This window comes from Amblyraja radiata, chromosome 45, assembly GCF_010909765.2.
Source record: "Amblyraja radiata isolate CabotCenter1 chromosome 45, sAmbRad1.1.pri, whole genome shotgun sequence".
NCBI classification, from domain to species: Eukaryota; Metazoa; Chordata; class Chondrichthyes; order Rajiformes; family Rajidae; genus Amblyraja; species Amblyraja radiata.
In genome coordinates, this window is record NC_046000.1 from 5,505,076 (window position 1) to 5,532,015 (window position 26,940).

At 42.7% G+C, this 26,940-nt stretch overlaps 2 protein-coding genes across 2 annotated transcripts; both read right to left on the reverse strand.

Annotated features, from left to right (window-relative positions):
* Positions 1-1,246: 1,246 nt before the first annotated feature.
* On the reverse strand, positions 1,247-1,893 carry LOC116968477 (histone H3). Its single transcript, XM_033015244.1, has one exon. The coding sequence runs from the start codon at positions 1,697-1,699 to the stop codon at positions 1,289-1,291; it is 411 nt and encodes a 136-aa protein (XP_032871135.1). The 5' UTR covers positions 1,700-1,893; the 3' UTR covers positions 1,247-1,288.
* Positions 1,894-2,370: 477 nt separating this feature from the next.
* LOC116968482 (histone H4) lies at positions 2,371-2,756 on the reverse strand. Its single transcript, XM_033015250.1, has one exon. The coding sequence runs from the start codon at positions 2,734-2,736 to the stop codon at positions 2,425-2,427; it is 312 nt and encodes a 103-aa protein (XP_032871141.1). The 5' UTR covers positions 2,737-2,756; the 3' UTR covers positions 2,371-2,424.
* Between the last annotated feature and the right edge of the window lie 24,184 nt (positions 2,757-26,940).

Consider the following 26,940-nt stretch of genomic DNA (forward strand, 5'->3'; position numbering starts at 1 on the left):
GCTACGGTCAGGCAAACGCCTCCGTTGCCATACGGTGAGAACGGAGAGGTTGAGAAGGAGTTTCTTCCCAGAGGCCATTCGGACTGTAAACGCCTATCTCACCAGGGACTAACTCTACTGAACGTTTTTCCTTCCATTATTTATTATGTAAAAGAATATGTGTGTTATGATTGTGTTTATAGTTTGTTTGGTTGTTTGTCTTTTGCACAAAAGTCCACGAGCATTGCAACTTTCATTTCACTGCACATCTCGTATGTGTATGTGACAAATAACCTTGACTTGACTTGAATCTACATTAGTCAGGAAATGGTGTTAGGTAAACTGTTGGGACTGAAGGCACATAAATCCCCAGGGCCTGATGGTCTGCATCCCAGAGTACTCAAGGAGGTAGCCCTAGAAATCGTGGATGCATTGGTAATCATTTTCCAATAGACAATATGTGCAGGAGTAGGCCATTCGGTCCTTCGAGCCAGCACCGCCATTCAATGTGATCATCCCCAATCAGTACCCCATTCCTGCCTTCTCCCCATATCCCCTGACTCCGCTATCATTAAGAGCCCTATCTAGCTCTCTCTTGAAAGTATCCAGAGAACTGGCTTCCACAGAACTGTCCATTGATCAGAGAATTGCACAGACTCACAACTCTCTGTGAGAAAAAGTGTTTCCTCGTCTCCGTTCTAAATAGCTTACCCCCTATTCTTAAACTGTGGCCTCTGGTTCCGGACTTCCCCCAACATTGGGAACATGTTTCCTGCCTCCAGCGTTTCCAAACCCTTAACAATGTTATATGTTTCAATAAGATCCCCTCTTATCCATCTAAACTCCAGAGTGTACAAGCCCAGCGTCAGCGCTGTGTGGGTCGTTACTTGGAGTTGGAGTATCTGGTCGCCGCCTTTGTCCCTCCAACCGGCCTCATCATTATGGAGATGGTGTAACTCAGTGTCTGTGGAAGGACTGATCAGCGACTGAGGGGCGCGCGTGGAAAGTGCGTAATAAAGGCGTTTGTTGTCCTTGAACCCGGAGCGCGTGAGAAAAGGGGGCGCAGAGCGAACAGGGGCTGGTCGTGTACACACCATTATGAGCCGTGTTGGCATTTACATCGAAACCAGTTACACTTGAATGACTGGTCAGACTCCACTCAGCAGCAGTCTCTGCGGCATCAATTCAGATAAAAGCCCGCAGAAAGAAGAGAACATTGATGTAAAAGGGACATTAGAAAGTCCCAGCTCTTTCTTCTGCCGGATTAGTGGCTCTTAAAAGAGCCGTTTGTTGTTGGTGGAGGTGGAGTTTAGGCGCGCTCCCCGCGGATGCGGCGGGCCAGCTGGATGTCTTTGGGCATGATGGTGACTCGCTTGGCGTGGATTGCGCACAGGTTGGTGTCCTCAAAGAGCCCCACCAGGTAAGCCTCGCTGGCCTCCTGCAGGGCCATGACGGCCGAGCTCTGGAAGCGCAGGTCGGTCTTGAAGTCCTGAGCGATCTCCCGCACCAGGCGCTGGAAGGGCAGTTTGCGGATGAGCAACTCGGTGGATTTCTGGTAGCGCCGGATCTCCCTCAGAGCCACGGTGCCGGGCCTGTAACGATGAGGCTTCTTCACTCCGCCCGTGGCTGGAGCGCTCTTCCGCGCCGCTTTGGTCGCCAGCTGTTTGCGAGGAGCTTTCCCACCGGTCGATTTGCGCGCTGTCTGCTTGGTCCGGGCCATTCTCCTTCAACAGTGGGAGCACAGTGTGAAATACAGGGACTGAATGACGGAGCCGGCTCTGGGACCTGCTTTTAAAGCGTTGGTGAAGGGCCGGCCCACAGCCTCTGAATGGATGGAGCAGAGATGTCACTCACGGTGTCCCATCCCTGCGAGTGGCTGCAGGTTTGTCAGCACCAGGCGGCTGTTTCAGAAGGTCTGAGGGGGGCCGGCCGGGTGGGGTGGGGGAAGCTCGGCCAACCAGAGAGCACGGACTGCAATATCATTGGTTGTGGGTTGAATTTCAAATTGAATTCAGTTTCTGTCAACTTAATATCAAATCCACTTTAACTTCTCGCTTAAATCATGACTGAATATGCGGCGCGGATTTACAGACCGGATCCCGGTGCAGACGGAATTTAGCTCTGCTCGTGACTGGAAATAAGCGACTGTTACCCAGGGAACGGTTTGGAGTCGACCCTCCCGTTGCTGCATTAATCATGAGGTATATCGGTAAAAGGGTTTAACTGACATCGCCATTGTGTACGATCTTTTACTGTCGACTTTGCATTCTAATTACAGCGGTGATTAAGCTAAAAACGGTTATGTTCAGTGGTTGAATAACTAGTTTAATGAAACACATTTCAATCTGCCTCTACTCTAATTCCATAGTCTCTGCTCCCTCTGTGAGGCGGTGGGCGGCTCTTAGAAGAGCCTTTGTTTTGTGTTGGAATAAAGGGGGTAGTTATTTAGCCGCCGAACCCGTAGAGAGTGCGGCCCTGTCGTTTCAGAGCGTACACCACATCCATGGCAGTGACCGTCTTGCGCTTGGCGTGCTCGGTGTAGGTGACCGCGTCCCTGATCACATTCTCCAGGAAAACCTTCAACACCCCGCGGGTCTCCTCGTAGATCAGACCCGAGATCCGCTTGACCCCACCACGCCGAGCCAGGCGGCGGATAGCTGGCTTGGTGATGCCCTGGATGTTATCGCGAAGCACTTTGCGGTGCCGCTTTGCTCCGCCTTTGCCTAATCCTTTGCCTCCTTTCCCTCGACCGGACATGATGCTGCTTCACTCGAGTCGCTGCTCAGTGATAATCTAACTGGTGCTATCTCTTTTTATACGCAGCGCCCCGACCTGCCCGAGATACGCAGAGAGTGAGAGGCGGGGAGAGGAGGAGAGAAAGTGACAAACAGCTTCCTCTCATATTCCAGCTCCACGCCCCAGATTCCTGAAAACATTTTTCAAACGCTTTGCCCACAAACGACCCGAAATGTAGCGCTCCGGCCGAACTTTCAGACAGACATTCCGTGGTAAAAGTCAGTCAGTGATATTACCCCTGTCAAATTAATTTGTCTCCTTCCGGTTCATCCTCGGAGCCCGTTCCCTCTGCCGATATCGCCCACCCCACAGCGTTCAGCAGCTTTTAACACGGATGATTTGGCAATATTACTGAGTTGATGCATGGGCTCTGAGGCGGGGATTTTGTCAGTGTTATTGTCTCACTGACAAGGAAACGGCTTTGAACTCAGCTTGAAGCCAAACGTATGCCCAGTCCGAGTGAGGTTTAGCCCGGTTATACCATTTAGTTGTATTCCATATACTGGATACCGGGGGGAGGGGTGGGGGTGCAGCGAATGTCAGCGAGTTACAAGGAACCCCCGGTATTTAAACGAGTCCCCACTGGAACTGAGCTGGTCTTGGGACCAAAGATACCAGTACCAAAGATAGCAGGACCCCAAGATCTGTGTCAACCTCAGGCCTTTGTCATCTCTTGGTTTTTGGAGTTGATTTATTATTGTCAAATGTAGCAATGTACAGTGGCAACGTTTATTTTGCATGTAATGCAGTGAAATCGTTCACTCATTTAATACATTAGTGCAAAAATAAAATAAAGTGCAAGGGACCACAACGAGGTGGATTTGAAAATTGGAAACATATGAAAGGTGTCAACAGTCTGATAACAGCGGGCAAACAGCTGTTCTTGAATCTGTTGCTACGTGATTTGAAACTGTCATATTTTCCCCCTGACAGCAGAGGAGAGGAAATGGAATGACCAGGTTGTGAGTGGTCCCTGGATTATGTTGGATGCTTTCCTGAGGTAGCATGAAGTGTAGTTGAAGTTGATGGAGCAGGCTGGTTTGTGTTGGACTGGGCTGTTTCCACAACTCTCCACATTTTTTGCGATACCGGACAGACCAGCAAGCTATGATGCTGCTGGATAAATGATTTCTATAGTGGTGCATAAGCAGAAATCTGCTTCTTTTTCCCACCAAATATGATCATTTTGTATTCAGATGGACAGAGTCGTACAGCCAATAAATGGAGCCTTTGGCCCACCGCATTCATGCTGATCTTTTTGCCCACGTATATTAATCCCATTTGCTTGCATTGGGACTTCATCTTCTGCATTCCATCGTCAAGTTTGCAGACGACACTACAGTGATTGGGCTGATCACCAAAGGTGATGAAACAAAATACAGAGCGGAGGTGCAGAACCTGGCGGGCTGGTGTGCACGTAACAATTTGTCACTATACACCTCCAAGACCAAGGAGCTGTTTATTGACTTCAGGAGATCACATAATGGAGAATACGCCCCAATCTCCATTTACGGGGAAAGTGTGGAGAGAGTGTCCAGCTTTAAGTTTCTGGGCACTCACATTTCAGAGGACCTCACATGGTCCACCAACACCGCTGCGCTGGTCAAGAAGGCACAGCAACGACTGTTCTTCCTGAGAACATTAAAAAAGACTGGTCTGCCCCAACAGCTGCTGACAACCTTCTACCGCTGCACCACAGAGAGCATATTAACGTATGGCATCTCTGTGTGGTATCTCAGCTGCACGGAGGCGGAGAGGAGAGCTCTTCAGCGCGTCGTCCACAGGGCGCAGAAGATCATTGGGACACAGCTACCAACCTTGGAGGGCATCTACCACACACGGTGCCTCAGGAAGGCCGTCAGCACCCATAAAGACCTCACACCCTTTTAACGGACTGTTTGAACTACTTCTCTCCGGCAGGCAGACGTTACAAGGCCTTCTACGCCCAAACCTCCAGACTCAGGAACAGCTTCATTCCCAGAGCTATAGCGGCTCTGAACCAGCCCTGCTGAGTGCCCCCCACCCCCCCTGGACTGTCTCCCTCGGATGGTCACGTCGCACAGACACATCTGCACTTTAGTCTGTTTGAACTGTTTTGACTATTTTACTGTTCTTTTACAAACCATGTTCTCGGGGTATCTAAATCTAAATTTTATTAGTTATTTACGTTATGACATCGGATGGAAGCTGCATACCAAATCTCGTTGCACTTATGTGTAATGACAATAAAATATTATTATTATTATTATTATTATTATTATTATTATTATTATTATTATTATGCCTTACCTATTTATCCACCTGTCTATATGTTTCTTAAACACGGTGACTGTATCCGATTCCACCACCTCCTCTGGCACATGATTCAGACATCAATCAATCCCTTTGTAAAAAGAACCCTTCGATTTCCTTTAAAACTCCATGTGCCTTACCTCAAACCTATCCCTCAGGTTTTTGAAACACAGACCATGCTTCTCCAAGCTCCTCCCATGGCTAAAGTCCGCCAGTCCAGGCAACATCCTGCTGAATTTCCTTTGTACTCTCTCCAGCAAAACCACATCCTTCCAACAGTCCGGTGACATTTACTGTTCAGCCAAAATGAAAAACTATGCACTTGTTCAAGTTAAGTTCCATCTGCCATTCCTTGGGCCTCTGTCCCAGCTGATTTAAATCCTGTGGCAATCTTAGATAACCTTATTCACTGTCGACTGTACCACTCATTTATTATCCATCAACTTACTAACCAAGGCAATCGCATACTCATACAAATCATGGACATAGATGATAATCAACAGTGGACCCAGCACTGATCCCTGCAGCACACCACTGATCATAGGACAAACTCTAAAACAGCTCAACACAACCACGTCTATAGCCAGTTTTCTATCGATTGAATAGCTCACCCTGGATCCTTTATGGTCTAACTTCTGGACCTGTGTACCATACATGACCATGTCAAAGGCCTTGCTAAAGTCCATGTGGCAACATCTACTGGCCTTCCCTCACCAATTTCCATGGTCTCTTTTTTGAAAAACCCAGTCAAATTCTTGAGGCATGATTTCTCATGCACAGAACCATTATGACTGTTCCTCCTCAGTCCTTGCCTTTCCAAGTGCAAGTGGATCCACTCATAATCCCCACCAGTAACTTTCCCCCCCATTAACATTAGGCTCACTGGTCTGTAGTTCCCTGCCTTTCCCGAACTGTCTTTCTTAAGTAAAGGCACCACATTAGTCTTCCGGTATCTCAGCCATGCCTAACAGTAATACAAATATCTCTGCAGGGCCTCTGTATTTTCTTCCCAGGTTTCACACAATGTCCAAAGATAGCCTTGATCAGGCCCCTGGGATTTACTCTTCTTTATGCACTATAAGACCACCAGTATCTCTTTCCAGATTGAACGTAGAACAGTACGGGTCCTTCAGCCCACAATGTTTGTGCCAAACATGATGCCTAATTAAACTGATTTCATCTGCCTATGCATGATCCATACTTCTCTATTCCCTGAACATCCGTGTGCCTATCTAAAAGCCTCTTATACACCACTATTGTATCTGCCACCACCAACCCAGGCAATGCAAACAAGACCCCCACTATTCTTAGTAAAAAAATCTGTCCCACATAGTCCTTTATGCTTTCTCCCTCTCATCTTACAGCTATGCCCGCTGGTACAGGACATTTGCAACCTGCAAAAATGTTTTGACTGTCTACCATACCTATGCCCCTCAATGTTGATATGTTACCAGACATCGTAGTTCTCTTCACTGAATCCCTCAGTTCACGTAACATTCTCCATGGCTCCAAATATAGACATCCACATTTATCCTTTAGCGACCTTAATCTCTCCTGAGTTACCTTTAGCTCTTAATATACACAAATCCACCCCTTTTATAACCTTCTCTGCCAAAGATATCTAGTGTCCTCTTTTTGGTCTTTTGCTTTTCCACTTAAGTTACTAGATTTGCTTCATCTCATCTGTCTACACATGATATATACCTCTTTTTTCCTTCCTCTATTTCCTAAAAGGATTGATCAATTCAGTTTGTTGACAAATACTTTATTTAACATTTACAAGTGTACAGTTGCATCACGGTCTGGTTTGGCAACTCAAATGCTCTTGAACAAAGAAAACTATGGGGCAGACACTACCAGGTCACTCACAGGTATAACCTCTCCAACATCTGAGTGATCTGTAGAAGGCAAAGGCAGCTAATATTGCTAAAAACCCACTACACCCTGGCTGTGAACACATTTTGCTAATACCAACAGAATGAAAGTTGACAAATCTGAAAACCATGGTCACCAGTTTCAAGAACAGCTTCTTTCCAGTAATTATAGTGCTTTTAAACATGACACAACCTCAGTGATTTCCTGTGCACCAAGTTTTTGGCAGCACTATGGATTTCAGTTGTTGCACAATTTTGGTTACCTCGTAATGTGGTTACCAATTTAATGTATGTTTAATTATTAATTATGATCTGCGTGCTACTGTGTAGCTGCAGCAAGTGTCAATGTCATTTTTCCATTGCGGATACATATGACAATGAAATGTTCTTGAGTCAGGACTTCCGGTGGCGCTATGGAGTAGGAGAGACTCGCGCCAACTAGCTCCGTGAAAAAAACGAAAAAACGGGGGGAAAAGACAGATCCTACCTGCAGAAAACGGCACCGATTGTTTTGCAGTAAGCCCGTGACGTCACCAGGCGCGCGACACCGGCAGTATGTCGACTCAGCATACTCCCCCCCACAAGACAAAAGACGGCAAGACTAAAGAGGTAGGCCCAACTGAAGCCTCGGCCTCAGGTTTAACAGCATCCCGAGAAGACATCTCGAAGAAGAAGTAAAAGACTGAGTTGGAAGAATTAAAAACGTTTCTTAAGGAGGAACTTAAAAATCTTAGACAGAACTTTAAAGAGGAGCTGACATCTTTTTAAAAATAAATTAAAGAACAAATTAAAGAAGATGTTACAGAGTTTGTACACAAAGTCCTTGAAGACTGGAAATTAGGTATGGAAAGAAATATGACTCAAAATGTTGAAGAAGTAAATGAAAAACTGAATAAGATGGAATCCAGATTTGATTCTAAACTTGAACCTATTCTCCTGACATTAAACCAACACCACAAGATTGTAAAAGAACTTGAGGAACTTGCTGAGACAAGCACCGCAACTACAAAACAACTCATCACCGAGAACCAACGCCTATCAAAGTTATTGCATCAAATAACTGAAAAATGTACAGACTTGGAGGGACGACAGAGGCGTCAGAACTTAAGAATCGTGGGCATCCAGGAAGGCAGAGAGGGGACTCGTGACCCCCGTGAATTTGCTGCAGATGTACTGAAAACAATTTTGAACCTGGACCAGGCGCCATTACTTGCCCGAGCGCACAGAGTGCCGAGAACTCCCCCAAAGGTGGGCGACCCTCCAAGAATAATGATAGTAAAGGTCCAATATGACCATGTATTGGATGACATGATGAGGAAAATTGGCAAAAGCAGAAATCTTGTATATGAAGGAGACAAGATTAGCGTATTCAGAGATTACCCTGTGGAAGTTGCTAAGAAAAGAGCGTTGTTCACAGAAACAAGAAGAATACTGAAGAACATAAAGAATCTGAGATATGGACTGTTATACCCCGCAACACTAAGAGTCAGTTACGAGAAGAAGGAATACTTCTTCATCAAGCACACGGAAGCATTTGAATTTGCCAAGAACATCGAGGACAAGATCGAAGATTGAAAAATATTCAACACTTAACACCTACCTGGATACTGCTATCTCGCAGAGAAGATATGGAACTCTAAACTTTAAACTATTATATTTAAGAATTGCCTAAAATTCGCAATAAGAATTGGGTAAATATCCTGCAACGGATATATAATACTTACATTCTAGTACTAACCTCTAACAACTATTAATAATCAAGAATATTAACTAACACTAACTATTGATAATAAGATTATTTAGATTATTTAAGAATTAACTAAAAGAATGAAATATAAGTAAAGTGTGATTCAGGTATTTTATAATGAGAAATGTATGGTGGCTCTCTCTCTGATGTTTGTGTTTTTGATTATTCTTTGATAAATGTTTATATTATACAAAACTAACATTTCAATTTGAGACTACTAATTATACCATTAATGGAATATAATCATTATTTCTTTCCCCCCCACAAATTGTTTGCATCGAATTGGAAACTTTCCTTTCAAGGAAAGTACGGAGCTAGTATTTTTATAAACCGAAAGCTACGGAAGTTCATAGATGCTTAGCCACATTAGGGTGGCTATCACTAACTGCACTAATTGTAGTTGTAGTTGCTTTTCTTTTTTACTTTCCACACTTTACTAACCCAATTTGCTATCACCTTTTTTATCTTATATCATATTATATTTTGTATTTGGAATGGAATTGCATATTTTATTTAAGGAGATATGTTCGGATGGAAAACAGACGTGACCTAAAATTCATCTACCTGATGTTCAAGTATAAGGTAGGGTTGAGTGTGCTGAATCATCTGCTCTACCACTTAATCACAAGATGCAAGACATGAATATAAACATTGGGGGTGAGGGAATTAAATTATGTAGTTGGAATGTGAAGGGAATTAATGAACCTATCAAGAGAGGCAAAGTGTTAGCTCATTTAAAATCATTGAAAACAGATATAATATTTCTCCAGGAGACACATCTTAAAAAGGAAGCACAACACAGATTGAAAGCAAAATGGATTGCTAAAGCGTACCACTCTTCATTCTCACATAAATCTAGAGGTGTTGCAATATTAATTCGTAAAGGTATACCCTTTAAACATATATCAACGATAGAAGACATTGAAGGCATATATTGTAATAATAGGGGAGTTATACTTAAAAAAGGTGACTCTCCTCAATGTGTATGGACCAAATTTTGATAGCCCTCTGTTTTTTAAGAGAATTCTTAACAATATCCCGGAAGGTACACAACAAAACTTAATAATCGGTGGAGATTTAAATTGTACATTGGATGCTTGTTTGGATAGATCATCAACTCAAAGAAAACTAAAATCTCGATCAAGTGAATTTTTAAATTCATACATTAATACTACTAATATTAAGGACGTTTGGAGAATTGAAAATCCATCGGGCCGAGAATATTCATTTTACTCACCAGTACATAAAACTTACTCAAGGATAGACTATTTTTTAGTAGATTCAAAACTTATCCCAATTACCTATAATTCACAATATCATAACATCATAATCTCAGACCACGCTCCATTAACATTTATGATCAAAGTAAACGGAATGGCAGAGACACAGCCACAATGGAGATTTAATCCCCAAATCTTAAAAGAGAAGTCATGTAATGAATACCTAGTAAAACAGATTAAAATGTTTTTTGAGGCTAACGACAGCCCTGACATCTCTGCTTCCCTTCTTTGCGAAACATTTAAAGCATTTGTACGAGGAGCATTAATTTCTTCCCAATCATTTTTTAATAAAGAGAATAGGGCCAAACAACAGAAACTGGAAATGGAAATAAAGCAATTAGACACAGAAAATGCAGCAGCACCATCCACGATAAAACACAATAAAATTGCAGTATTGAAATATAAATTAAACAAGATATATTCAGACCAAGTTATAAAACTTTATCAACATACAAAACAATTACATTTTGAATTTGGTGACAAACCACAAAAACAACTATTAGCGCGTCAACTTCGCAAATTGGATGGGGAAAAAACAATATACAAAATTAGAACAGACAAGGGAGAAACATTAACACTGCCTAAAGATAATGATAGATTTCTACAATACTACCAAAAATTGTATTAATCTAAAATAACAGAACAATCAACGGGAATGGAAACATTTTTACAGAATTGTAAGTTTGCGGGTCTAGATCTGAAAGAGAGAGAATTGCTAGGGGCTGAAATTACGATAAAAGACATCGAAGAGTCAATCAAATCCTTAAAAAACGGAAAGTCTGCAGGACCCGATGGTCTAAATTCTGAATTTTATAAAAAAAATTATGATTTGCTTTCCCCACGCCTACAGACAATGTGCAAATACGCTTATACTCAACAGAAACTCTAAATGAATCTACAATCATACTCATACCAAAAACGGACAAGGATCTTGAAGACCCAGGTTCATACAGAGCTATAGCCCTCTTAAATACTGATCGGAAAATATTAACTAAAATTCTATCTAATAGATTGAGCTTAGTGATCAGCAAATTAATACATCCCGACCAAACAGGGTTTATCCCCAAACGGTATTCATTTTATAATCTGAGAAGATTATTTAATATTATATACTCCAATAGAATCCCTAACGCAGAGCTAGCAATTATCTCGTTAGATGCTGAAAAAGCATTTGACCAGGTAGAATGGCCATATTTATTTTCGGTGATGGAAAAATTTCAATTAGGAGAGACGTACTGTACATGGGTTAAATTGTTATATTCTAATCCAACAGCTAGAATATTAACAAACAAAGTGTTATCATCTAAATTTAATCTCTCTAGAGGCTGTAGACAAGGATGCCCACTATCCCCACTATTATTTGCTCTTGCAATCGAACCCCTAGCAGAAAGCGTTAGAAACCATCCAGGAATATTTGGATACAATACTAGAGACACAAGGAATAAAATCTCCTTATATGCAGATGATATACTAATATATATTACAAAATTAGAAACTAGTATTCCAAACCTATTAAATCTAATAACTCGATTTGGTCAGTTTTCGGGATATAGAATTAATTGGAATAAAAGCGAAATCATGCCAATAACAAAATTCAATTTACATAGAATACAACAATCCCCTTTTAAAATAGTTAAAGATAAATTTAAATACTTAGGAATCTATGTAACTAAGACATATACCTCCTTATTTAAACTAAATTTCCCACCCTTACTGAATAAACTACATAAGAATATTAAATACTGGAAATCACTCCCCATTTCTATGCTTGGGAGAATAAATGCTATAAAAATGATTTTTTTATCGCAACTGCTGTACCTACTTCAATTAATTCCGATATATATCCCAAAAACTTTTTTCAAAAAAGTCGACTCCATTGTTACAAGTTTTGTCTGGGATTATAAGAATCATAGAATAAGTAAAAAACATTTATGTAAGTCAAAGATAAATGGAGGTTTGGCTTTGCCAAATTTCTTATTTTATTTTTGGGCAGTCCATATTAAAAACATGAATTTCTGGCTGGAAGAAATGGATCAACAACCAGATTGGTTAATGATGGAAAAGGAAGACTGTCTACCTTTTGAAATTGGACCGATCATATTTGCCCCCACAAAACTGCACAAAAAAACCTATAAAGAAAACCCCATAATACACAGTGAAATACGAATTTGTAAACAAATAAAAAAAGATTTAAAATTGAATAATATACCACTCTGCCTTCCCATTGTAAATAATCCTTTATTCAAATCATCCTTTATGGACAAAGGTTTCACACAATGGAAAAATTATGGAATCAAAAATATAGGACATCTTTATGGGAAAGGTACTTTTCTTTCATTTCAAGAGTTACAACAGAATTATGGACTGCACTCAAATAATTTCTTCAGATATCTACAAATTAGAGATTATGTTAAATCTAATACACAAGTCTACAGGAATAGGGAATCAGAAATTCTTGATGAATGTTTGAACATCCTAATACTGAAAAACTAATAGCTTATATTTATAACACCCTACTAAACAACGAGGTACCACCGACCGAACCATATAGATACAAATGGGAAAATGAAATAGGTCACCCTATCACGAAAGATATGTGGGACGAAAGTTTACAACAAATACATCAATGTTCATTAAATGCCAGACATACTTTAATACAATTCAAGGTCTTACATAGACTACACTACTCTAAAATAAAACTAAATAGAATCTTCCCACAAATCTCTCCTATTTGTGATAAATGTCTACATCTAGAGGCTAATTTAACACATACGTTTGCAAACTGTATAAAACTTAAACATTTCTGGACGGGTATTTTTGAAATAACTTCAGAAGTTATTAATACAAAACTGGACCCAGACACAAAATTAATAATACTTGGAATATCAGAACAAAGCTTAACACTCACAACAAACCAAAGAAATTTCCTCAACTACAGTATAATAACCAGGAAAAAATTAATATTAAAATTTTGGAAAGGCCCTACAACCCCCACAAATGTGGATTACGGAAATGTCGGAGACCATATACTTAGAAAGAATTAGACTTGTCTTAATGGACAAACAAGATATTTTCCACTAAATTTGGGCTCCATTCATTAACTATCTGAAGGGATAGATTGGCACAGCACGAGGACCCAACTGAAACTTGAACTCAGGAACAGATGAAAAGCTATACTTTATAACCTACGAACCTATCTCCATTGACGTATTACAGGTAACCCATTCCACCTCCCTTGTTGTTCAAAAGGGAACTGCAGATGCTGGAATATCGAAGGTACACAAAATTGCTGGAGGAACTCAGCGGGTGCAGCAGCATCTATGGAGCGAAGGAAATAGGCGACGTTTCGGGCCGAAACCCTTCTTCAGACTGAAGAAGGGTTTCGGCCCGAAACGTCGCCTATTTCCTTCGCTCCATAGATGCTGCTGCACCCGCTGAGTTCCTCCAGCAATTTTGTGTACCACCTCCCTTGTTTTTCTGTTGTGTTTTTTTTTTTATTTTATTTTTTTATTTGTAACTTTCTACCCTCTCTTTCTCCCTCTTTCTATAAAAAATAAAAACACTAGAAGCAGAAGTAATTGATAATGGAAAATTTTAATAATGTATGACTGATGTATATGAAAAGTTTTTTTACTATAATATGTAACTGCATTTTATAATATGTCTACTTCTAATAAATAAATTTAAAAAAAAATAAAAAATAAAATAAATGTTCTTGAGTCTTGAGAGCCCAAATATCCCTTGTGGACCCATGTTCCCTCATCCCGATGGCCTTTAATGAACTGATAAATTAATCAAAATGGTCAAAACTGGATTCCCTTTCAGCATATTTTGTTATATCCCATATTTCAATCACTTTCTGAGTATAATACAACCCTTAGGTCCCTTCTAACCCTTGCCTTCCTCACCTGATTCCCAGTGGTTTCAGGTGACTTTGTCTGTAGGGACATTTCTCACTATCTACACTAACTCTGCCCCCATAATCAGATCAGTTTTATTTTATCTCACGTTTACTGTTTACACAATTCTGACCGGCTGCATCTCTCACCTCTTTCTTTGTTCCTTATCTCTTTCATGAATTTTCGATGATCTTTTTCATTGCTTCTGGCTCGGAAACGATATTATATTTTGTTCACTTTTCTATCACAGTTACAGTTTCTAGTTCATTTCTCCAGTTGCAGATTTTACAGCGAAACGTCTCTGTGATTTCCCTGTGCGCAGTGACTGCCCGTGCCTGTGCCTCTGATGGACAGCTCTCTCTGCCCCTCCCCCCGGGCTGCGGCCACGCCTGTCACAGAATGAGAGACAATTTCACTGAAGAATCCAAGTCCAAGATGTTGCTCTGGGCACCCGCATGAGCCCCAGCTATGCCTGTCTCTTTGTAGGGTACGTTGAACAATCCTTGCTCAAGGCGTGCACTGGCCCTGTCCTCGAACTCTGTCTCCGTTACATTGATGACTGCATCGGTGCTATCCCCTGCATCCATGCAGAACTCATGGACTTCATCAACTTCACCACCAATTTTTATCCTGCACTCAAATTCACTTGGACCATCTCCGACATATCCCTCCCCTTTCTTGCTCTCACAGACTCCATCACAAGAAATAGACTATTGACTAACATCTATTACAAACCCACTGACTCCCACAACTATCTTGACTATTCTTCTTCCCACCCTGCTTCCTGCAACGACTCAATCCCTTACTCTCAATTCATCCGTCTACACCACATTTGTGCTCAAGATGAGGTGTTTCATACTATAACATGTGAGATGTTCTCATTCTTTAGGGAATGGGGGCTCCTCTCTCCCATCATAAACGAGGGCCTCTATCCAGTCTCCTCAGTACCCCTTGCTCCACTCTTGCTCCCCCTCTCCAAGTGACGACAGAGAGAGACACCCTAGTCCTTACCTTCCATCACATCAACCGTTGCATACAACACATAATCCTCCAACATTTCCGCCTCCTCCAACGGGATCCCACCACTAGCCACATTTTTACATCTCTTCCCGTTTCCGACTTCTGCAGAGACCATTCCCTCTGCAAGTCCCTGGTTAACTCATCCCTTCCAACCCAAACCACCCCCTCCCCAGGTACCTTCCCATGCAACCACAGTAGATGCAATACCTGTCGCTATACCTCCTCCGTCGACCCTGTCCAGGGACCCTGACAGTCGTTTCAGGTTAGGCAGAGGTTCACTTGTACCTCCTCCATCCTCATCTACTGTATTCGTATTTCAAGATGTGGGCTCATATACATAGGCAAGACCAAACGCAGACTGGGTGATCGTTTCGTGGGACACCTTCGCTCAGCTCGCCGTGAACCAACCTGATCTCCCGGTTGCTGGACACTTTAATTCTCCTTCCCATTCCTGCACAGTCCTTTCAGTCCTCGGTCTCCTCCATTGTCAGCGTGAGGCTAAAAGCAAATTGGAGGAGCAGCATCTCATATTCCGCTTGGGCAGCTTACAGCCCAGTGGCATGAATATTGATGTCCCTCACTTCAGGTAGCCCCAGCATTCCCTCTCTCTCTATTCCTCCCCGACCCAAGTTGCACTAGATTCTCATTTTCGCTACAAACAGCTGACAATGGCCTGTTTCCTTTATCATCGTTACTTTCTTGCATATCTTTATATGTCCACATCACCGTCTATATCTCGTTTCCCTTATCCCTAACCACTAACCAGTCTGAAGAAGGGACCCAACACGAAACATCTCCAGAGATGCTGCTGCCTGTCCCGCTGAGTTGCTGCAGCTTTTTGTGTCCACATTCACTAAGCAATTTGCGCGTTGACGTCACTCACAGAGGCCGCGTCCCGTCACTGACGTCGTTGCCACGGCAACCGGCCGGTCCGGGCGCGGGTCGGCGACGAGGCCCACGGAGGGGGAGCGGCCTGGGCCCGGGGATGGAGCCTGAGGTTAAGGACGGAACTGAAGTGGGGTCGCTCGCTCGCTCGCTCGCTCGGTACTTGTGGTGTTTAGACGAATGAGAGGTGATCGCACGGATGCTCTTGTGGTTTGCAGAGATAGAGAAGGCGGCGATTGTATCAGACGAGCTGGTCCTTGCTCTCTGCCATTCTCGTGTGGATCTGCGGCCTGACTGGTGGAGTCTTGTGGGCCTAACTGCTCCTCCACTGTGGACATCCATCGGGGTCTTCTCTTCCTCCTTGCCGGGCAGTGAACAGTGAGTGTGTGTTAGTGCCTCACTCTATCGGCCCCCTCCCTCCCTCACTCACTTTTACCATTCTCATCCTTGTGCAGCAACCCCTCCTTCACCCTCTCCCCTCACTCTGCCTGTAATCTCCTCCATTTCTATTGACCCCCTGAAATCTCTGCTCGTTGATGTTGATGTTGCTGTTGTTCACAATGTTGGTGGTGCTGCATATGTATTGTGTTCAGATTTAGTCACCAAGGTAAATGAAAGATGCCAGTAAAATGGAAAGAGTGCAGAGGAGATTTACATGGATGTTGTCTGAACCTGAAGTTATGGGGTGAGATTGGACAGAAACCTTATTCCTTAGATCGTGGAAATCTGAGAATTGGTCTTCGAGGTTTATAAAATTCTGAGGGATGTAGGGAGGGTGATCCAACATAGTCCATTTGCCAGGGTATGGGAATCAGGAACTGGAGGGCATGGATTTGAGGTGAGACAGGAAAGATTTAATAGACACCCAAGGGCCATGGTTTTCACATGGAGGGTGATGAATAGGTGTGTTTTTTTACAATACTGGGTACAAAAAGTGTGGCATCATAAATAAATCTAAAGTTGACAAATAATTGATTTCAACATGATTCAGATGAATCAAAATCCCTCACAGCGGCAGTACATGACAGCGAGAGATAGATCATGAAGTTTGAGAACATTTGATTAATGAACAAAATTCCTATTCGTTATTTTACTCTTTATGTTTGGTGTCCACTATAACAACCATTACATGAAATTTAGAGTCATTTTTTCTAAAGCATGATAAGCAGGGGAAAATAATTGTTCGGCACGGACTTGTAGGGCCGAGATGGCCTGTTTCCGTTCTGTAATTGTTATATGGTTACATGATAGCTGATTTCTTCACTTTTGCTGTTTTTCAACATACAAAAACAATTGCTAAAAACATGGAGTATGTGACCAAATGAGCAAATTCCTGTTATCTACTGAAACGTGCTTTACGCGCGTTACACATTGTCCAAGGGCGGACACCAAAATGAAAGTAGCTCCTGTTTCTTCCAGTATTTCTCTTTCTGTAATTTCTTTCTCATGTTTTCAATAAACTTTATGGAAGTAATTGTCCATAAATAATAAGAGGTACATAATTTGATGGAAATATAGCTACTGCAAAATGTTGGTGTTACACGTGTGATGGTGGAAACCAAAAATATTCATTTTGGCATGCAGCAGCTTTTAGAGAATCTTGATATTAAGGTTACTTTCTGCTCCTAATTTCATTATCTATTGAGCTCTTCAAACTCGAACATTTTCAGTCTCTTTGGGAAGAGCTTTGGTCTTAATGTACCATTGTGGTGTAACAGTGGTTATTCTAAAATAGGGTGGACGCCAAGAGTAGCCACTGTTACACTCTTTGAAATATGGCCATTCAGGGCACTTAATGCCAAATTCATCAACAGTTTTGCTTATTACTGTGAGACATGCATCTCTGCAAAGCAACAAACCTGATAATGTTTTGAATTATAATGAAATTAATGCAGAAATTGCCTTTTTGTTTCATTGTGTCAAAGCATGACACATTTTTGGTGTACTATAAAATTGATATTTTTGAGCTATAAACTGGTTGAATCAGGGAATTTATTTAATTCCTAACTTGATTTTATCTCTACCATCTCTTGCACATTTGAGTAACAATCCCTGAAAAAAATAACACCATACTATTTCAAATAGTGGAGATATGACATTTTTGACTGGTATTGTAAAAATATACATATAACCATATAACAATTACAGCACGGAAACAGGCCATCTCGGCCCTACAAGTCCGTGCCAAACAACTTTTTACCCTTAGTCCCACCTGCCTGCACTCATACCATAACCCTCCATTCCCTTCTCATCCATATGCCTATCCAATTTATTTTTAAATGATACCAACGAACCTGCCTCCACCACTTCCACTGGAAGCTCATTCCACACCGCTACCACTCTCTGAGTAAAGAACTTCCCCCTCATGTTACCCCTAAACTTCTGTCCCTTAATTCTGAAGTCATGTCCTCTTGTTTGAATCTTCCCTATTCTCAAAGGGAAAAGCTGGTCCACATCAACTCTGTCTGTCCCTCTCATCATTTTAAAGACCTCTATCAAGTCCCCCCTTAACCTTCTGCGCTCCAGAGAATAAAGACCTAACTTATTCAACCTTTCTCTGTAACTTAGTTGCTGAAACCCAGGCAACATTCTAGTAAATCTCCTCTGTACTCTCTCTATTTTGTTGACATCCTTCCTATAATTGGGCGACCATAATTGTACACCATACTCCAGATTTGGTCTCACCAATGCCTTGTACAATTTAACATTACATCCCAGCTTCTATATTCAATGCTCTGATTTATAAAGGCTAGCATACCAAAAGCTTTCTTTACCACCCTATCTATATGATCCTATAGACACCCTATCTTTGTGTCTGACTTTTCTGAGTTTCTGGCTGGGATTATGCCCAACTATGACCGTGTCCTTATGGTTGGGGATTTTAACATACACGTGTGCTGTCCTGATAAGCCGTTGGCGAAGGACTTTTTAAGTCTTATTGATTCTTTTAATTTTGTGCAGTGTGTGTCTGGTGCCACACACGAACATGGACATACATTGGACCTTGTTCTCTCCTATGGCTTGCCTGTATTAAACTTGGAGGTCTGTGATAGTTTGTTTTCTGATCACATGCCTGTACTGTTTGATGTTGGTTTTTCCAGTGCTGCAGTTAGACCTGTATCGTCTGCTCGGCGCTGTCGGTCCTTTAACCCTTCTGCTGCTGGCCAATTCTCTGCTGCATTCGATCAGCTCTGTGCCCCCTCTGCGTCCACTCCCCTTGGTGCGGAGGAGATTAGTTCTTGGTTCCACTCCTCCTGCACAACTATACTGGACTCTGTGGCTCCTTTAAAAACTTTGCAGCCCAGAGCTAAACCCGAGCCCTGGTTTAGTGACGCAACTCGTACAGCTCGACGGGATTGTCGCAGAGCTGAACGAAAGTGGAAGAAGGACAGGCTGCAGGTTTCATCGCAAATCCTAAAGGACAGCTGGCGAAATGATCAAAATACTGTTAAAGAGGCCAAAAGATATTACCTGTCTAATATAATAGTGGCTAAGCGTCACGACCCACGCGTATTATTCAAAACTATTGATTCTGTTTTAAATGCCCCACAGCCTGTTTGCTTGGAAGCATCGTCCGAATTGTGCAATGACTTCCTGCACTTCTTTATCAAAAAGGTCGTTTCTATAAGGGCTCTCATCTCAGCTCCTGCCTCTGACCCCTCTGTTCCGGCCCCATGCCTGGTGGCATTTGAAAAGTTTGTGCCTCTGACATTGTCGGGTCTAGAGGATGTGGTTAGGCATATTAAGCCGTCGGGTTCCCCCTGTGATGCTGTCCCTCCTCTTCTTTTTAAAGAGGTTTTCCCGAGTATAGGGCAGTCGGTTCTCGCCATTATAAACAGTAGCTTGTGTTCTGGGGTTGTCCCCATAAATTTTAAACATGCTGTAGTGCAACCACTACTTAAAAAACCAGGCCTGGATCAAACTGATCTGTCCAATTTTAGGCCGATCTCCAAGTTGCCTTTTATCTCCAAGATCATGGAGAAGGTAGTTTATGCGCAGCTGAAACTCTTCCTGGATGAGCACAATATTCGGGAGGTTTTCCAGTCTGGATTCAAGGCTATGCATAGCACAGAGTCGGCTCTGCTAAGGGTCTTCAACGACATCCTCCTGGCAAACGACTCAGGTAATTATGTGGTTCTTGTCTTGCTGGACCTATCTGCCGCCTTCGATACAGTGGACCATGGAATTTTAATTTCCAGACTACAGCACCAAGTGGGCATTTGTGGCAGTGCCCTGGGATGGTTCAGGTCCTATCTGGCAGACAGAACCATGCGGGTAAGCCTTGCTGGCTTTGAATCCTCCTCCACTCCCTTGGTATATGGGGTTCCACAGGGCTCAATTTTAGGGCCCCTGCTCTTCTCCTTATACCTACTTCCTCTGGGCTCAATTTTAAGAAGGCATGGCATCTCCTTTCACTTTTATGCAGATGATAGCCAGTTATATATGCCACTCAGGAAAGAGGAAGACTATTCTTTAAAATCACTTCTGTCTTGTCTTGAGGACATTAAGTCCTGGATGGCCTTAAACTTTCTGGGACTTAATGAAGAGAAGACAGAGGTGATTTTGTTTGGCCCCAATGGCTGCCGTGAACCTCCCTTTGTTGACTTGGGTCCACTGGCATTGTCTGTAAAGCCAACCGTCTTGAACCTGGGTTTTAGGATGGACGGTGATTTTAAACTAGACAAACAAATAGGCGCGGTGGTTAAGTCCAGCTTCTTTCACCTAAGGTAGCTGGCAAAGGTGAAGCCCATTCTCGAGCGGGAGCATTTTGAAACAGTAATCCATGCCTTTATTACATCTAGGCTGGATTACTGTAACGCACTCTACTCTGGAGTCGCACGAGCTTCATTGGCTCGTCTCCAGCTTGTTCAAAATGCTGCCGCTCGCCTTTTGACTGGAACTCGAAAGAGGGAGCACATTACGCCAATTTTGGCCTCCCTACACTGGCTCCCAGTGCACTTTCGAGTTCATTTCAAAATTCTTTTATTTGTTTTTAAATCGTTGAATGGGCTCGCCCCGCCTTACCTCTCTGAGCTGCTCCACCTATATGCTCCTGCCCGGTGCCTCAGGTCAGCTGATCAGCTGCTCCTTGAGGTACCAAGGTCTAAGCGGAAGCTCAGAGGGGATAGAGCCTTTTCTGTTACTGCTCCGGCACTCTGGAACACCTTGCCGTTGCACATCAGACAGGCCCCCTCACTGTCCATCTTCAAATCCTCCCTAAAAACATATTTTTATTCTTTGGCTTTCGACACTGGCTGAGGCATTGCTCCTGTTTTTAGTGCTTTTAATGTCTTTTAATTTTTAGTGTGTTTTTTATAGTCCTTCGTTTTACGGTTTTTAATGGTTTTTAATTGTTTGTAATAGCTTTTTGTTCATGATTTCTCATGTACAGCACTTTGTGGCAACTGTAGTTGTTTAAAGTGCTTTATAAATAAAGTTATTATTATTATGAGATTCCACCTTCAAGGAACTATGCACGGTTATTCCCAGATCCCTCTGTTCAACTGTATTCTTCAATTTCCTACCATTTACCATGTACGTCCTATTTTGATTTGTCCTGCCAAGGTGTAGCACCTCACATTTATCAGCATTAAACTCCATCTGCCATCTTTCTGCCCATTCTTCCAAATGGCCTAAATCACTCTGTAGACTTTGGAAATCCTCTTCATCTTGGTATCATCTGCATACTTACTAATCCAATTTACCACACCTTCATCCAGATCATTGATGTACATGACAAACAACAAAGGACCCAACACCGATCCCTGAGGCACCCCACTAGTCACCTGCCTCCAACCCGACAAACAACCATCCACCATTACCCTCTGGCTTCTCCCATTCAGCCACTGTTGAATCCATCTTGCTACTCCTGCATTTATACCCAACAGTTGAACCTTCTTAACCAGCCTTCCATGAGGAACCTTGTCAAAGGCCTTACTAAAGTCCATATAGACAACATCCACTGCTTTACCCTCGTCAATTTCCCTAGTAACCTCTTCAAAAAATTCAAGAAGATTAGTCAAACATGACCTTTCAGGCACAAATCCATGCTGACTGTTCCTAATCAGACCCTGTTTATCCAGATGCTTATATATATTATCTCTAAGTATATTTTCCATTAATTTGCCCACCACTGAAGTCAAACTAACAGGCCTATAATTGCTAGGTTTACTCTTAGAACCCTTTTTAAACAATGGAACAACATGCGCAGTACGCCAATCCTCGGGGACTATTCCCGTTTCTAATGACATTTGAAATATTTCTGTCATAGCCCCGGCTATTTCTACACTAACTTCCCTCAATGTCCTTGGTAATATCCTGTCAGGACCTGGAGACTTATCCACTTTTATATTTTTCAAAAGTGTCAGTACTTCTTTTACTTTGATACTCATAGTATCCATAGCTACTCTACTAGTTTCCCTTACCTCACATAATTCAAGATCCTTCTCCTTGGTGAATACCGAAGAAAATAAATTGTTCAATATCTCCCCCATCTCTTTTGGCTCTGCAGATAGCTGTCCACTCTGTCTCTCCAATGGACCAATTTTATCCCTCGTTATCCTTTTACTATTAATATAGCTGTAGAAACCCTTTGGATTTACTTTCACCTTACTTGCCAAAGCAATCTCATGTCTTCTTTTAGCTTTTCTAATTTCTTTCTTAAGATTCTTTTTACATTCCTTATAATCCTCAAGCACCTCATTTAACCATATAACCATATAACCATATAACAATTACAGCACGGAAACAGGCCATCTCGACCCTTCTAGTCCATGCCGAACACATAAACTCCCCTAGTCCCATATACCTGCGCTCAGACCATAACCCTCCATTCCTTTCCCATCCATATAACTATCCAATTTATTTTTAAATGATAAAAACGAACCTGCCTCCACCACCTTCACTGGAAGCTCATTCCACACAGCTACCACTCTCTGAGTAAAGAAGTTCCCCCTCATGTTACCCCTAAACTTCAGTCCCTTAATTCTCAAGTCATGTCCCCTTGTTTGAATCTTCCCTACTCTCAGTGGGAAAAGCTTTTCCACATCAACTCTGTCTATCCCTCTCATCATTTTAAAAACCTCTATCAAGTCCCCCCTTAACCTTCTGCGCTCCAAAGAATAAAGCCCTAACTTGTTCAACCTTTCTCTGTAACTTAGTTGCTGAAACCCAGGCAACATTCTAGTAAATCTAGACTCATATCCAGCATCATTTACTCCATGCTGCCTATAATTATTGTAGATCTCCCTCTTTTTCCGAACAAGATGTCCAATTTCCCTTGAAAACCAGGGCTCTTTCCAATTTTTACTGTTTCCTTTCAACCGAACAGGAACATAAAGATTCTGTACTCTTAAAATTTCCCCTTTAAATGTCCTCCATTTCTCTTCTACATCCTTCCCATAAAACAAAATGTCCCAGTTCACTCCTTTTAAATCATTTCGCATCTCATCAAAGTTAGCCTTTCTCCAATCAAAAATCTCAACCCTAGGTCCAGTTCTGACCCTTTCCATAATTATATTGAAACTAATGGTATTGTGATCACTGGACCCGAAGTGCTCCCCAACGCATACCTCCGCCACCTGTCCCGCCTCATTTCCTAACAGGAGGACCAACACTGCCCCTCCTCTAGTAGGTAGCTGTACCTCTATGTATAGGGTGATTTCACTAAAGGTCACTGGAGCGTAGATCCGCACCCACGTGACCGCAAAATTTAACTGGAGTACATGCGTCACTTCCGGTACATGTTAGTGAATGGGAAAACACGCACTTTCACACCCGTTAAAAACATCGAAACCGGCCAGTTTTTGAGCTGCAATTTACTGTGCCAGTCGGGGTGACCGTGAGGCACAGCTACCTAAATTTACAGTCCAAAAAAAAGATAGAAACTAAGGTAAATTCAAGAGGGAGCTGAAGGTGCAAAAACAGCGGAAGTGCCGTGGAGATTTAAAGATCGAAAATATCGGGAATTATCGCGTTTGCTCGCTGCATTTCATCAAAAGTAAGGCATTATTGATGTTTTATCTTTATTCATTTGTTATATGAAAAGTATTAAAAGTTAAAAATCCGTCAGTAAAATTGCAAAATCGCCCATGGTTCTCAGGTGGGTTTTAACATGCAAAATGAAAATGCTTCTGAAGCTCCATTTACCATTTAAATAATCGTAAACTATCAATGCGTTTTGAAATAAATTTTACTGAGATGCAAGCTAAGGAATGGGATAATTGTCAGCTGTTAGTTGGACAAAAGCAGGACATTTTATTATTTGCCAAAATATATTTCTCAATGTTTCTTGTTTAAAGCCTGCACAATCACCCAAACTACTTATTTATTTCTTTATCCTCTAATAACAGACAAGCCTGCAGCATGGAATGATGTCAACAATCCTGATTGGGCACCCACTGTGAGCAGGATAGACAATGTGCACAAGAACGCCATGCACGTGCAACAAGAAGAGAGTATTAAAGCAGATTTGGTTGCAGCTCAAGCATCTATAGCTCTGCAAGTTGATGCTGAACTGAGAACCATGGGCGATTTTATAATTTTACTGACGGATTTTTAACTTTTAATACTTTTCATATAACAAATGAATAAAGATAAAACGTCAATAATGCCTTACTTTTGATGAAATGCAGCGAGCAAACGCGATAATTCCCGATATTTTCGATCTTTATATCTCCACGGCAAATGTCCGCTAAGCATTCCGCTGTTTTTGCACCTTCAGCTCCCTCTTGAATTTACCTTAGTTTCTATCTTTTTTTTGGACGGTAAATTTAGGTAGCTGTGCCTCACGGTCACCCCGACTGGCACAGTTAATTGCAGCTCAAAAACTGGCCGGTTTCGATGTTTTTAACGGGTGTGAAAGTGCGTGTTTTCCCATTCACTAACATGTACCGGAAGTGACGCATGTACTCCAGTTAAATTTTGCGGTCACGTGGGTGCGGATCTACGCTCCAGTGACCTTTAGTGAAATCACCCTATTGCTGCAAAAAACTATCCTGCACACATTTTACAAACTCCAAACCATCCAGCCCATTTACCGAATGTGTTTCCCAGTCTATGTGTGGAAAGTTGAAATCTCCCACAATCACTACTTTGTGCTTACTACTAATATCTGCTATCTCCTTACATATTTGCTCTTCCAATTCTCGATCCCCATTTGGCGGTCTATAATACACCCCTATAAGTGTCGCTACACCTTTCCCACTTCTCAGTTCCACCCAAATAGCCTCCCTAGATGAGCCCTCCAATCTATCCTGCCAAAGCACTGCTGTAATATCTTCCCTGACTAGCAAAGCAACACCTCCACCTCTTGCCCCTCCAATTCTATCACACCTGAAGCAACGAAATCCTGGAATATTTAGTTTCCAATCACAGCCCTCCTGCAACCATGTTTCACTGATCACCACAACATCATACTTCCAGGTGTCCATATGGAACAAACTAACTGAGGAAATTGTTCAGGCAGGCACGATCACAATATTTAAAGACATTTTAGGACATTTAAGATATTAGTACATTTCCTAATTTGAGGAAGGACATTCTTGCTATTGAGGGAGTGCCACATAGGTTCGCTAGGTTAATTCCTGGGAAGGCGGGACTGTCATCTGATGAAAGAATGGTGCGACTGGGCTTGTATTCACTGGAATTTAGAAGGATGAGAGTGGATCTTGTAGAAATATATAAAATTACAAAGGGATTGGACAAGCTAGATGCAGAAAACATGTTCCCGATGTTGGGGGAGTCCAGAACCAGGGGCCACAGTTTAAAAAAAGGGGTAAGCCATTTAGAACGGCGATGAGGAAACAAGATGGCGCGTTTGAGAGCCCAAGCCTTCCGCCCACCTCTGCCCAGCATTCTTTTGGCAAACGTCCAGTCCGTGGAGAACAAGCTGGATTACCTCAAAGCGAGGATCAGATTCCAGCGGGACATGAGACTGCAACATCTTCTGTCTGACTGAGACATAGCTGACCCCGCTGGTGCCGGATCAGGTAATCTGCCCAACCGAGTCCTTCACTGGTTTCCGAGCGGACAGAATGGAAGAATCCGGGAAATCCAAGGGTGGAGGAGTTTGCTTCATGATCAACAATAACTGGTGCAACCCTAGGAATATTAAGACGCTTTCTCGTTCCTGCTCGCCGGACCTGGAGCATCTGACGATCTCATTCTGTCCATTCTACCTTCCCCAGGAGTTCAGGGAGTTACTCCAGATCCAGGGTCAGGGAATGATCAGGGAGTGATTCTGCGTTGGTTTTCAGCGACCGCGGCGAGGCGGCGACCAGACAGCAATGGCGGCCAGAACTCCCATAATTCAAAGCGAGGGAAAAAGTGCCCAGCGCCGACCAGTTGCCGTGGCAGTGCGCATGTGCAGGGCGGCCAATGATGTGCTGGCCGTGGTTGTGCGCATGTGCAGGGGGGAGGATGTGCTGGCCGTAGCAGTGCGCATGTGCAAGGCAGCCTGCCATGCTGGCGGATGAGGAGCGAGTTGAGCCCGGCGGCCTGGACATGGATACAGATGGCGGGCGGTGACGGAGATTGACAGAGAGAGATAGAGAGGGGAGCCCGCCCAGAGTTAAACGGCAGGTGTACTGCCTTCAGCCTATGAAGCTTTGTGGTAAATCCGGCTCTGCGAGGGCCCCCTAAATCGCGAGGCCCTCAGCTTAAGCTTGTCAAGCTTGTACGTAGATCGGGCCCCGGACGCAGGAGGTTCGACCAGCCCCGACCCGGGGTCCGATCACTCGGCACGGGGAGCTGAGATCCCCCCAATGCTGGAGCTTGATTGCCCCGACGCGGTGGGTCTGAACGTTGCCGGCTATGGCTGTCAAGATCGTCCATCAACGGAAGGCTCGAGGCCCCCGACTACGGGAGGACAAAGAAGGGAACAGATTGAACTTTTTTTCACCCTCGGTCACAGTGAAGAATGTGGAGGAGTCACAGTGGTGGATGTTAATGTTAACATGTATTTAGTGTGTTCTGTTGCTTTTTATTAGTATGACTGTATGGCAAATCAAATTCCTCGTATGTTGCATAACATATTTGGCTAATAAAGTAAGTATGAGTATGAGTACAGTATATATGTAAATGTTGGATTAGAATGTAGTTGGTCTGATTAGTCAGCATATTGATGACAAGAAATTTGTTGGAGTCGCAGATAGGGAAGTATGTTGTCT